This window comes from Haliaeetus leucocephalus, unplaced genomic scaffold (assembly GCF_000737465.1).
Source record: "Haliaeetus leucocephalus isolate CR32 unplaced genomic scaffold, Haliaeetus_leucocephalus-4.0 Scaffold306, whole genome shotgun sequence".
Lineage (NCBI taxonomy): Eukaryota > Metazoa > Chordata > Aves > Accipitriformes > Accipitridae > Haliaeetus > Haliaeetus leucocephalus.
In genome coordinates this window covers 9,338,278-9,350,833 of record NW_010972742.1, presented here as the reverse complement: position 1 = coordinate 9,350,833, position 12,556 = coordinate 9,338,278, and the positions used below count along the sequence as shown (strand labels likewise).

Here is a 12,556-nt window from a genome sequence, read left to right as displayed (position 1 = left end):
TGAAATCCCAATGGTTTCCGATAGGATAAATACCTATTGATTTCAGGATGATCATCCTGATCTCCAGCATGGCCTGTCTGTCTGTCTCACAGGTGGGAGGCCACAGCTGACCCAGTGTCACAACAACCCGCCTGAATTGCACAGCCCCTTTGGTCACATCAGTGTATGAAATCCCTGCTGTGCTCTGGTGACCGGGGGAATACTTTTTAGAGGGAAGGGGGATTGCAGCACAACTTTGGCTTGCGCAAAGCTGAGGGCAACAAGTGTCCTTCAGAGCCTTTTACAGCTATGGGAAAGCTGGGGTGTGCTTTCTGCTGGGCTGATCTCTCTCAGGGTGACAAAGTGGTCATTTTATTACCTAGGAGAAGCACTGCAGCCCATCCTCTCCATATGCAGCTCTGTCTCTGACAACCTCTCCTTGTGCTTTGCAGCCTGGACCAGTATCGCTCTTCCACCCCCTGAAGGCTACTTTGGAGCAAACCCAGCCCTCAGCATTCAACAACGCAAAGGCGTTCCTTCGCCAGAAAAGCTCAGCTTCACTCAACAATGGGGGTGCATTGTGAGTATCCTGTGACGTCCCCGCCAAAGCTGTAATGCAGAGAAGGGGCACGCTGGGTGTATGCATCAACCCTGACCACTGCTGGTTCAGTTGCTCTAAGAGGTGGGGCAGCACAGCTGGTGATAACCAAGACCAGCAGCCCCTTCATGGCTGGGACAATTTCCCACCAGTGGCTACCAAAATGCCTCCATGTGGCTCTGCTTCCCACTGCCGCCTCAGGTGCAGTTATCCATGCAGTAGTAGCATTGGGTTCTCCAGAGCGGCATGTTTTCTTAATGGTCTCCTCTGAATCTTAATTGGAGAGCTTTCTGTTGTGGCTGATTGTAAGTGTGAGTTTGCTTACAGGAATTTGGGATCATTGCAAAACAACCAAATAAATGCCAACCCACCAACCCCCACTGCAGTGAGTTCTTGGGAGTCAAAAGGTCCTTGGGAACAAAGTCATCCCTAGAGCTCATGGCACTTGGTAACAGCAAGAGGTCCTTGAGAGTTTCCAGGACAGAATCTGGCTCTTTCTCTTTGGGCAAAATAACACCTCTGCAGAGAGCTTACCAAGCAGTTGTAGTAATCGTGATCCCTAATCAATTCTCCATTTCCTGTTGTTCTTCAGGTGACTTTCCTCTGGGTCACAAGCACTATGGATTTTTAGTGATAGACACCTGAAGTTTAAATGTCCCAAATAAGCCCAATGGGGAAACCAACATCAGACTCAGCAGTGAAACCTAGGGCCACCTGTACCACTGTACATTCAATGAATGTACTTTAGCATGGCCACAGATGTGTTTGACCAATGTCTAACTGGTCTTTCATACATAATTTGCCTGAACTCCAAAATTCTTCATTCTTCTTCATCAGAACTTAAGCTGCAGAAGTTGTTTGCCTTAGTTACTGAAAAAAAATGTGATGGCTGGTTTGATTTCCTTGTTGCTCATGGGATCTTCAGGCTGTATAGGAAGTGGCCCTGGCAAAATCCAGGGGACCTTATAGCTTCACCAGCAGCTGTGCCTATCCTGCAACTAGTTTCACAAGTGAAACCTCAAAAGGTATCCGAGTGGTTTACCTTCCTCACAATAAGGTCAGGAAAATCTCTTTGCAAAAGAGTTAATCTTTTTTTCTCTTTTCCTTCTGACAGGCCAGCCCCAGAGGGTGGGATCAAAGAGTCCAGTTCTTGGGGAACCCAACGCACCCAGGACATGTTTTATGAAACCAGGACACCAGCTTTTGAACGAGGCCACTCAGAAGAAATCCCTATTGAACGGGTGAGCAAACAGGGTGAGATGCAGTAGATGTTAGAAATGCAGTAGATTTTTAGAAATTTTAGAAAAATGTTTAGAAAAAAAACAGGTGAAGACAGGGTGAAATGCAGTAATCTACATCTGTCCCTTGAGATGAGCATTGTTCTTTCTGTTACAACCCCAAGTTTGCTTGAACATTATGGAGAAAAACCAGATCTGGTAGCTTCTACAGGCTGATAGCTGTACATGTGGACACTCTTTTCATGGAATTATGTGTCTGCTGCGATAGGTTACTTAAGGTTCTCTCTTCCTAGTTGTCCCATTGTCCCAATCCTATTGTCATCAGTGTACAAACTCAGATGAGGGGTTTCACAGGTCACAGCTGGGGCTCACTGCCGTGGCTGGTGGAAGAGCTTGGCCCATTGTTGTCCTTGTTGAAGACAGCATTGTAGATAGAGTAACATGGGCACTCCACAGCTCTTAATTTACTCTCTTTCCCATACTAGCATTTCTTCACATTAAATCAAACTTAGCAGAAGCCTGCTCAGATGATGGCTTCAAAGCTGATGTTCACGTTCTTGCTACTGAAACCATTTCTCGTTTTGATCAGGTGGTAGAAATGAGGGAAATCAGCCCTACACTTGCCAACGGAGAGCACCAACCAGGCCTGGAGAGCCAGGGGCGGGCAGCTTCCATGCCGCGCCTGGCCGCCGAAACTCAGGTGAGCGAGGGAGACTTTACTGGCAGTGGGAGACTGAGAGTGGGTCAAGAATTCAGTGTCATCTCTCTGCTTACCATGTTGTTGGAAGTTGCTTGGGGATATTTGTTTTAAAAGATGTTTGCTGAACCCGGAGACAGGTAACCAACCTTTGTGCTTGGATGGCGGGTATTCATGTGCAGACACAGCACTGTCCCCAGTTTTATTCATCCCTGGTTGCAGCAAAAAGCAACCCAGAGAAATCCCTCTGTCTGGGTAGCTAACTGATGACTACCTACGCAAGAGTGTCTGTTCTGATTAACTGGGGACAATGCTGTTTGCCAGCCTGTATTCCTGGAAGGCATATGTTTCCCATTGACAGTTGCATGCCATCTATCCAGACAGACAGCCAAGGCATGCTCCTGTGCCATAGCCCTAAAGAAAGCTGGAGAAGTGCTGTGATTCTCTTTGATTAATGTACTAGGTACAGAAAAAAAACAGGGAGCCTGTGTCTGGAAGGCTGCATTGAGACACTAAGCATCCTCCCTGTTTTTTTCCCTCTTCCCACACTATTTAGCATATACTGTATTGTGACTTTGGTCAGTAAAATGTTGAGGATTTGCCTTCTTTTACTTCTTGTAAAGAAATCTTGTCACTAGAGTTGACTTTTACAGCAACTTGTGGACACTACTTAGTGTGTAGGATGTCATGGTCTTCACAGATCATTTTGGGGCATTTCACATGTTCATTGCTAGCTTGTCCTGGATGTTCTCCAGCCAGCATCCTGCCTCCTGTGTGTCAGAATGTCTTACCACTCATAGTCATAGATCTCATTCAAAGGGCCTGATTCATAACAGTCAGGAGCGAGCAGCCCATGGCTATGGGCTGCTTCCATTGCCCTCCACGGGAAGCAGAACATGAAAGATACACTGCACCCTGAAACTAAAAGCCTGTGTATTGCATACACAGCAATAGCTCCAACAGATATAATCTTTTCGCTAACCTGCTCAGGCTGGCACAAGCTATACTTCATCGGCTAGCAAATTTCCCAGCTGACTTCAGAAACTGCAGTCTTTGTATGAGAGCTGAGATTCTCTGTGTTATCAGGAACACTACTCAACATGCTTAATAAAAGAAACAGACCCCAAAGCAAACCCATACTCCCTCCCTTCCCCCTTCCCAGAACAAAGTTGTCCTTTATTCTAGACCACAGGTAGTATCTTTCCTTCCAAGGCAATGCAGTTGGCAGCAGCAATGCCAGCAGCACGAGCCTTTCTTTGGGAAACTCCTGTCCATTGCAGTCAGATGTTTGCAGAAGTGAGTGTCTCTTGCAGAAGCATAGTACGTGTTCCCCAGGAGACAGCTGTCCCACGTGAAAGCTGTCTAATCTCGTTATGAATCAGGCCCATAATATCTGAGCAGATCTAACCGCATTTAATGATACAATGTTTTGGTGGTTGTAGCTTTAGCTGAATAACTGATGTACTTTCTGTGTGTGTCTTCCCCCTCCATGCCCTCCACCCTCCCTCTCACGTGCTGCTTTTGCTCCCCCTAAACTTTGAGTTCTTTTTAACTCTTATTTGCAATGCTTTCTGTTTCTGGGTGTCTCCCTTTCTGTTTGCCTGTCATTCCTCTGTCTTTTTATGTTCCACTTTAAAAAAAAATAAAAAAATCTTCCTATGCTTTCAATCTCGCCTCCTCCCTTCCTCTTTGCTGTCCTCCTCCCCCATCACCTCCCCTCCCTTGTCGTCATCATGTCTGCTGCACATCTGCCGTGATGTCTGACAATGGCTGTACTGTGGGGCTGCTTCAAATAATGTCTCTCATCTTGTCCGAATTGTTTGCAGAGGAGCAAAGCACGGTCACCTGGGAGTTACCTAGCAGTATGTAGTTTGCACTAAGTTGTATCCTATTAAATTCATGTTAAGAAATAATTAACCTTCCTTAACCCTTTACTTTTTTCCCTTCTCATTTGGAGTCCAATGTTGCACCGACGCAGCTGCTATCTCCTTCCACTTTGCTGCAGTTCCCTCGATCCACAATTGCACGCCGCACGCTGTAATAGCAGGGATTTTTTGTCTGTTTGTTTTGCTTATTTATTTGTTTTTGTATGCCTTGTTGCGCAGGAATTTAGGAAGTGAAAACAATCGCTTTGGTAATGAAGAAGCAATTAGTAACTCTCAGAAGGGTTATGGTATAGTCTCCCGAGGCTTGTGGGGAGTCTGTGCATGCCCCGTTAATGTAACGAGAGCATTGTCAGGATTTATGGAAAGCGTATTCATTGCTTTGCCACTTCCCATTAGTGTCAGCAGGGACTTCTGTCCGTGGAATAAGCACAGAATCAGGTCCAAAGTCCAAAGAGAAATGTTCATTTCTTATTAATTTGGCTGGTTTTTTTGTTGGGAAATTTCTGTTGTCTTCTTCCTGGCAGCTCCTATATGGATTCTGGAAATCTGGATAGGTGTTTTTAGTGGGAAGTATTTTCACTTTTCGCTTTTTTGCCCATCAGACCATCCAGTTTACAGACCTCTCTGCCTTCCTCCATCTTCAGGCTCAACAGTAAGCAAGGAGGACAAACATGAGGCTCTTCAGTATAATTTCTTGCCCACACAGCAGGGGCCACAAGAGGAGACAAACACAGCACAACATTGTCCTGCGAACTGCACTGGTGCAGACCCCGAGGATGCACCGATGCCGCAGGCTATGCTGTGCTCCCCCACCCCAGCAGTGTATTCCTTGTGCCTCTCACAAACCTTCCAGCTCTAGCGCTCCACTTTGCCCTCCAGTAGGAAGCACCAAAATTTGGGTAACTGCCTAGCAAAAGAGAGAGCACCAAACAAAAATTCAACACAGGCTACACCTTTGCACGCAAGATAATCCACCTGCAACAGCCCGCTGGGAGGGAGAGTGGTTCTTTCCACTCAAAATAACGAGCAGAGCTGTGAAACAACTGGCTTTGCATTGTGTAAATATCACGGGGCAGCAGAGATCTGAATTTCGGGATAAGCAAACAAAATTGCATAGACAGTAAAAATAATACAGGGTTCTTTGGAAAGGTTACAGTGAACAAAGTAAATGTTCTGTGAGAACTGTCATTGGAGGCACATATTGGATTGTGAACTCAAGCAAGAGTAAGAGCTGGGGGACCGGAGGACACCCTGAGCTCCTTCCCCATCAGGCTGGACCGCTGTGCTCCAAGGTCTTTCCTCTGCCATGCAGCTTTGATGCAGTGGTAGAGACCCAGGGAAGCCTCCAGAGGATGGATGAAGCCCTGTCTCCACCACTGAGCCAGCTGGAGGTCAGCAGAGTGACAGAGAGGGACACATGGGAATTGTTCTCATTTTCTGAGCTTTATACCTGGTGATTGGGCAGTAGAGAAGGGAAGGACTGTGAGAATAGCTGTGCTGCAGTCTACTTGCCTTGGTTTCTGCAGAGCATCTTTGTCAGGTTTTGAACCTAAAGGGAAGGGAGCAGAGTCTGGAGCTGCCGCTGGCACAGGGACAGGGTCCAGCAATGCCCGTGGGAGGCTGTGTTACTGCGCTCACTGTCCAGATGTCTGGCCACAAATGATCTGAGCAAACCCAAGTAGTCATTTCTGGAGATGTCCTGGTAGAATTGCAGGACATACATGCTATCCTGCTTGTCCAAGCCACAAGGGCTTCAAGGAGTGATGGTGGAACAAAAGAGTTTTAAATGTTTGATGGGAGTTGCAGGGAGATAGAAGTAGTTTCTCAGTGGCTTGGCCTGTACCTTGCCCACTTACTCCTGATTTTTCTCCCTCTCCATGTGATGCCCAGCAATGCTTTCATGCTTTCCTCTTAGGAGTTGCTTTGGGATGACCACATGCCCTGAAGCAGCTTTGGGTGAAACTAGTCTTGGAGAAGTATCTTTGTGAGACGCTTGGCTACTGTGCTGCCCTATGCCCCTGCTATTCTACTGTTGACTCCTGTGATGCTGTGTTTGGTGTGAAGTGCTGCGTATCGCTCTGCACCCATGGTACCTGTGGATTGGCACTCTGCTAAAAGTAAAGCCCATTTCAGCAAATGGAGATCACATTTGCTCCTCAAATTTAGCACTCAATCTACCATTCCACAAGTCCTTCTGCCCATTCCAGTTATATCCAATTAACCATTTTTCTCCTTCCCCTCCTTGCCCCTTTCTCTTACTGTATAACGCTCCCCATGCTGGGAACCAAGCAGCTGAGCATGGTGCAGCACCTGCCCTCACCCTGCTCCGTGTCCCTCCATCTGCCTTGCAGCCCATTCCGGACACGAGCCCCATGAAGCGCTCCGTCTCCACGCTGACCCCGCAGCGCCCTCACGCCATGCACCTCTACGAGTACTCCTTGGAGCGCATGCCGCCGGAGCAAGGGCATCACCACCATCACCACCGCTGCCACCGGCGGAAAGAGAAGAAGCAGAAGTCCTTGGACAGGTCCCCCCATCAGCTGGCCGATGGAGAAGCTGGTAAGTGCTTCGCAAACAAGGATTTGTCCCTTGTCCTCCTCCCTTCAGGATGTTGAGCAGTCATCTGATGTGATTTGGGGTCCCATCTGCATGGAAGGACCTCTTTGCTCCACACTTGGGAGTTCCCCCTGTGTTGGTGACCCCCAACCAATGCTCTTCTTTCAGTGGCCCAGTCTGGCGAGTCTTCTTCCAAGGACAAGAAGCAGGAACGCGGCCGGTCCCAAGAGAGGAAGCAGCACTCTTCCTCCTCCTCCGAAAAGCAACGCTTCTACTCCTGCGACCGCTACGGCAGCCGGGACCGTTCTCAGCCCAAGTCTGCCGATCAGAGCAGGCCCACCTCACCCAACGGAGGGCCAGAGCAAGGTCCACACAGACAGGTGAGGAGATGCAGGGGGGGAAAAAAGCCCTAAGGTCTTCCAGGGATGTACACACCTTTTCCATGTTTTGCTTAAAGGAGAGAGAATGGGGAAGGAAGGCCAGGCAGTAGGAGATAAAGCTATTGAGGTCCTGCTTGGTGCTTCACATCCAAAACAGGGATGGAAATGTCACTTGATGGCTCTTTAGTAGCCATCTACAGAGTGAGTGACTCAAGGCATCTCACAGAGACCCCACTGCCAAGAATACCCTTGCTTGTGGTTTTAGCAGAGCAGCCTAGGAGACCTGAGAACTGGCAGCTCTTGATGCTGGTGGAGACAGTGTATCTGAGTCAAGGCAGGCTGGTACCGTGGCGTGGGACCTGGGCAGCTGAGCTGAACTGTTCCTCTGCCAGCTGTGTTAATCCAGCACCTACTGCTGCCCCGTGCACAAACATGTGGTGGTTGCCAAAGAAATCCTTGACATTGCAGTACAAGCCGGTGTAAAACTGTATAGGGAGTCCAGACAGCCAGAGCTGTGGTTTCAGCAGGGTTTGCTCATATTAACAGGATTTTCCAACTGCTGTTGCATGGGCTTCAGAGCTGTCCTGTATTATGGAACAGGTTAATCTTCTGAAAATCGAGTAAAAAGTCCTTTTTCCATAGTGTCAAATCAATCTTCAAATCTGCTCTCTAGCAGGGAGGAGATACCACGTTGAGGGAGAGGAGGAATGTAGGAGAAGGCAGGACCTGGCTGGAAGGGGAGAGAGCTCAGCCCTGGGCCAGCATGAACCCTGCAAACATCTCCAAGTAATGCACAGCCACTGTGCCGAGAGGGAGGCTCTGGCCACTTTCCAAAATCTCCCTAAATTTGCAGCCTGCTGGTGGTGTGTGACCAGCCGGGTGTCTCAGGAGGGGCTGAGCGAGGCTGTCAGCCGTGAGCCCCTGCAGCAACCTCAGCTCGCGGGGAGCGGGAGGAAATCCTGCGTTCAGCATGAGTTAGAGCCGGGGGGAAGGATTTAAATGAAGAGGCTTCGAAGTGTCCCAGTAGCTGCAAAATGAAGGAGCTTTTTGTCTCCTTACGCTGTCCTGTGCCTTTCTCTCTCCCTGCATGGTCCTTAGCAGCATCCAGGCTGCAGCATCAGAGGCTGTGTGCTGCAGTGAGTGCTCAGGGGCTGCTGCCCTGCAGCTCTGGAGACACCCAGGGCATGGGACACGCTTTGCACGGTCATTCTCAGCTGGGAGGGGATGTGACATCGGTGTAAGGTCTGATGCACCCAGGACTGTGTGTGGCCATAGCAAGAGGGAGCTGCAGCCTAACAGGTCTTTTCTGCTTCCAGTTGCTGCAGTCCCTGACTGGCCTTCACCTGATTTTTCAGATGAGTTTTTCTTTCCACTTCTTAATTTCTCCCTCTGGTTTGAGAGGCAGGAAGATGGCACTGATTTTTAGCATGATGCCTCTCCTTTCTTGCAGGCTCAGTTTACCAGAACTTTAAATATCACATATGTTTTAATTAAAAATCTGAAACCTTCCCATAGTTCATAGACATTCAGCAGTAGAGCATCAGCTGCCTTTTATAAACCTGTTTCCCCAGTTCTAGTGAAGTCCGTATTGTCCCCCATGTCCCATAGGGGTTTAGTAAGGCAGGGAGGAGAAAGCCTGTTGTTTTGGTGTCCATGTATTTTATCCACTCACATGTTACCTACTTTGAGTGGAGCTGCTAATACATCACCTGGTTGTTCTGGGAAAAAAATGGAAAAAATAGCCAAGCTAGCATGACACTTCTGTCCCAATGGGCTGAAGACCCCTTGTCTTAATAAGGTGTCTGCAAGAAGCTCTGTCAGTCCATTTCCTGTGTTATTTTGGCTTGATAACAAGGTGCTTGTTAACTCTCAAGCATTTTCTTTGTCAGTCTGTCCCTCTCCTTGGGAGCTTTTCCCAGGAGCCCTGGCCCAGCATGTTTCACCAAGTCCCTGGAGGCCCCTGCATATACCAGAAAGAGAAGCTGGCTTAGGCTTCACTCTGCCAACAAGGTGGCTTCGTTCCAGCTAGAGCCAAGCCAAAAATCAGGACAGGTTTGGTTCAAAGAGAAGTTCTTTGGAGTTTTTCTTAATGCAAAAAAAGGAGACAAAAAAACCAAGCCATGAACATTTCATTTTGGGTCAACTCACAATGCTTTCTTTGACTCACACAGAAATGCTACACATTGTCTGTGAATTATTTCACTGTTTCTTTTTCAATGCAGATGAATTGTTAAGTATAAATCCCATTTCATGATGAATCTGGGAAAACCATTTTTTTAAATGAGAGGAAACTGCTTGGAATTTCAAAATGTTTCAGCAGGAAGGAGCTGCTTGGACATTTTGGAAAAAAGACCTCACCATTTTTTTTACAATCAAGCTCATTTCCCAAATTGGTCCTGCATAAAAGCAGTTTGAAAATCTCACCAAAAAAAAAAAACATTTTTAGACAGCTCAATACTTACCAAAACAATTTAGTTCTGCTTTCTTAAGTATTGTAATTTTGAGGTGCTCAGCCTCAGGCCCTTGGAAAAAGCTGAGCATCTTTCCCTGGATGTTGGAATGTTGTAGGTCACTGGGTGGTGGTGACCATCTCCCCCATCACCACGGGGAGGCACCTCAGCCAGGGGGGCAGGTACCTGGGATGGAAATATGTATCTGTAGCAGAGCATAAGGCTGAAATGTGGGGAGGCCAGAGAAGAAAGAGGGTGAAAATGAAAGAAGAGAAAGGCAAAGACTCTGTTTCCAGGCTGTGAAAGGCATGAGTCATTGGCCCAGCAGCAAGAGCAGCAAATGCCATATCAGTCCCCAATGCCTGCGGAGAGCAGGGCTGCAGTGAGCAGCACCCACGCTGCTCCACACCCCCAGATAACACGGGTATTACCTCTTCTTCTGATAGACGTGGCACAACTCATGCCAACAGTGGCTAAAATAGCCTCGACATCCAGCTGCGGGGCTGTTAGCCTCCAGCACTGCTGGGCTTGCCCTGAAAACTGTGCTGGAAACCCAAGCAGAGCAGGACACGCATTGATTGATAGCCCAACAAGCAACAACCTGATGTTTTTATAGGAAGGAAAAGCTGCTCTTTAAAAATTAAAGGTCTGGTCTCAAAATGTTAGGTCACAAAAGGCCAAGGGATTTTTAAAATGTGCTCGCAGGGCTATTCATGTACTGCCTTGGGAGAATGTAAACAGAAATACCAAAACAAGGGCCTGTTCCTCTCACTCATGGCATTTTTTTTTTTTAACTTACTGTAGCTTAGTTCACTCCCACATGTCTCTATTAGTAACCCAGGAAGCTGCCAGACTCCTCTATCACTCAAAAATCAAATGTGTAATATTAAAGAGGAGAAGGTGAACACATTTTTGTTTAAGGAACTTGTTAGTTAAAGCCTGTCCAAAAAGCTTTTTGTTGTTTTTTCAGAAAGTAGCTATTTAATCAAAATGCATTTCATTCCCAAAACTACAAAAAAATAGTCTGCCCCCAAATCCTCCTCCTACATAATCCAATTTTGACCACAGAAGTGATTCCCAACATCAGCATTCACAACCGTCAGGTGAAGTTCTGCAAAAATCTGCCTGAAAGCAGAGTGCTGTTTTGCAAAATTTTATTTGCAAAAAAACCCAACCCATAGGTTTTTGAACTCCTCCCGCCTAGTTCAGGTAAGGCGCATGTCAAGCCTGTGTATGATGTGGATGCCTTCCCTCCGGACAGTGTCCCCTTCTGTTGGAGCCGTCTGCCAGTTTGCGTCCTACCGATGCTCTGATCGTTTCTGTTCTTATTTACCGCTCGCAGAACTTTAGTTCTCCAGCTCTTTACATCTCGTGTTGAATTATTTCTCGAGAACCTCCTCCCCCTAACTGTGCTTGTCTAAACTCTCTCTTTTTTGCTTTTCTTTCCTCTTGTGACTTGTCTCTCCCTTCTGTTGCTTCTCCTTCTGTTTTATACCTGCCTGCCTTTGTGTTTGTCTGGTGTTTCCCTTTTTTATTTTTTGATTTGCTTTGTTCCAATTTTTATGTAGGGTAGTGGTTCAGTTAATGGGAGCCCCTTGCTGTCGACATCTGGTGCTAGTACCCCATGCCGGGGTCGGAGGCAGCTCCCACAGACTCCACTGACCCCACGTCCCAGCATCACTTACAAGACCGCTAACTCCTCGCCCGTGCACTTCACCAGTTTCCAAACCGGACTGCCCACTTTCTCCCCGGGACGCCTGAGCCGCGGCTTGTCTGAGCACAACGCGCTGCTGCGCGGGGACCAGCAGCCGCCCCCCCCGGCGGTGGCCCGCATCGGCTCCGACCCCTACCTGGGCCACCGTGATGACACCGACAGCCCCTACCGCGCGGTGCCGGAGGACACGCTCACCTTCGAGGAGGCGGTGGCCACCAACTCGGGACGGTCCTCAAGGACTTCTTACGTCTCCTCCTTGACCTCCCAGTCTCACCAAATCCGCAGGGTGCCCAACGGCTACCACTACACGCTGGGTCTCAACACGGGCCCCGGGACTGGCACCAGAGGACGTAGTTACTACCACGAAGCCGATGAGGATGACTGGTGCTAGCGGCATGGCAAAACCCTTCAAGGTGTGCGTGTTTAAAATCGATGAGTTTTATCATCTGGAAGGCTGCGCGCTCCAATGCGCGCGGTGCCTGGGGCCAGAGGGGGCCCGCGGGGCAGCCTCCGCCGTGAGAACTGCTCTGCTCCCAGGTCCGGAGACACTCCTGCAGCCTCTCTCCTCTCTTTTTCTTTATTTTTTTTCTTTTTCTTTTCTTTTTTTTTTTTCACTAGACAAATCGAGGAAGAAGGCTCCCCCCTTAGGGGGAAGGCAGCGGGGGGAGCACATCTCTCTCTCCCCTCTCCCACCTCCCTACTGCCTTGTCTAGTTCAAAGACATGCTCCAGATGCCAAATCCGTGACACCCGCGAGAAGCCGAGAGAAGAGAGGTCCTCACCTTTGACGGCGGAAAAAGCGGACTGTCGATCCTTTACAAGATTGGCGCAGTTTTTGTTGGGCTATTTCTTAATTTATTTATTTATTTTTTTTTTCCCTGGTCAGGGTGGGAGTCGGGGGTTGCAAACAGACACACATGAACAAAGATCTCATCCGTGTTTTATCTCATTCACCGCTAAGAAGGAAGAGATCTACCCAAGAAACTGGGAGTGGAGAAACACAGACCAGAACAAAGGACAGTCCACTGGGACTTGATGTTCAGCCACAGCAATCCTTTT

General features: G+C 48.2%; 1 protein-coding gene across 8 annotated transcripts in view; it reads left to right on the top strand.

The window, feature by feature from the left end:
* The window catches only part of CACNA1B (calcium channel, voltage-dependent, N type, alpha 1B subunit), a 305,196-nt gene extending 292,864 nt beyond the window's left edge, over positions 1-12,332 (top strand). For 4 of the 8 annotated variants that reach the window (XM_010571032.1, XM_010571030.1, XM_010571029.1 and 1 more), the window contains 7 exons: positions 432-559; positions 1,692-1,818; positions 2,405-2,515; positions 4,339-4,374; positions 6,750-6,957; positions 7,123-7,334; positions 11,358-12,332. In XM_010571032.1, the coding sequence (XP_010569334.1) occupies positions 432-559; positions 1,692-1,818; positions 2,405-2,515; positions 4,339-4,374; positions 6,750-6,957; positions 7,123-7,334; positions 11,358-11,369 (834 nt within the window). In that variant the 3' untranslated portion in view covers positions 11,370-12,332. Of the gene's footprint in view, positions 1-431; positions 560-1,691; positions 1,819-2,404; positions 2,516-4,338; positions 4,375-6,749; positions 6,958-7,122; positions 7,335-11,352 lie in introns of all 8 variants that reach the window. The other 4 variants (XM_010571027.1, XM_010571026.1, XM_010571025.1 and 1 more) reach the window with 1 other exon arrangement.
* Positions 12,333-12,556: the final 224 nt, after the last annotated feature.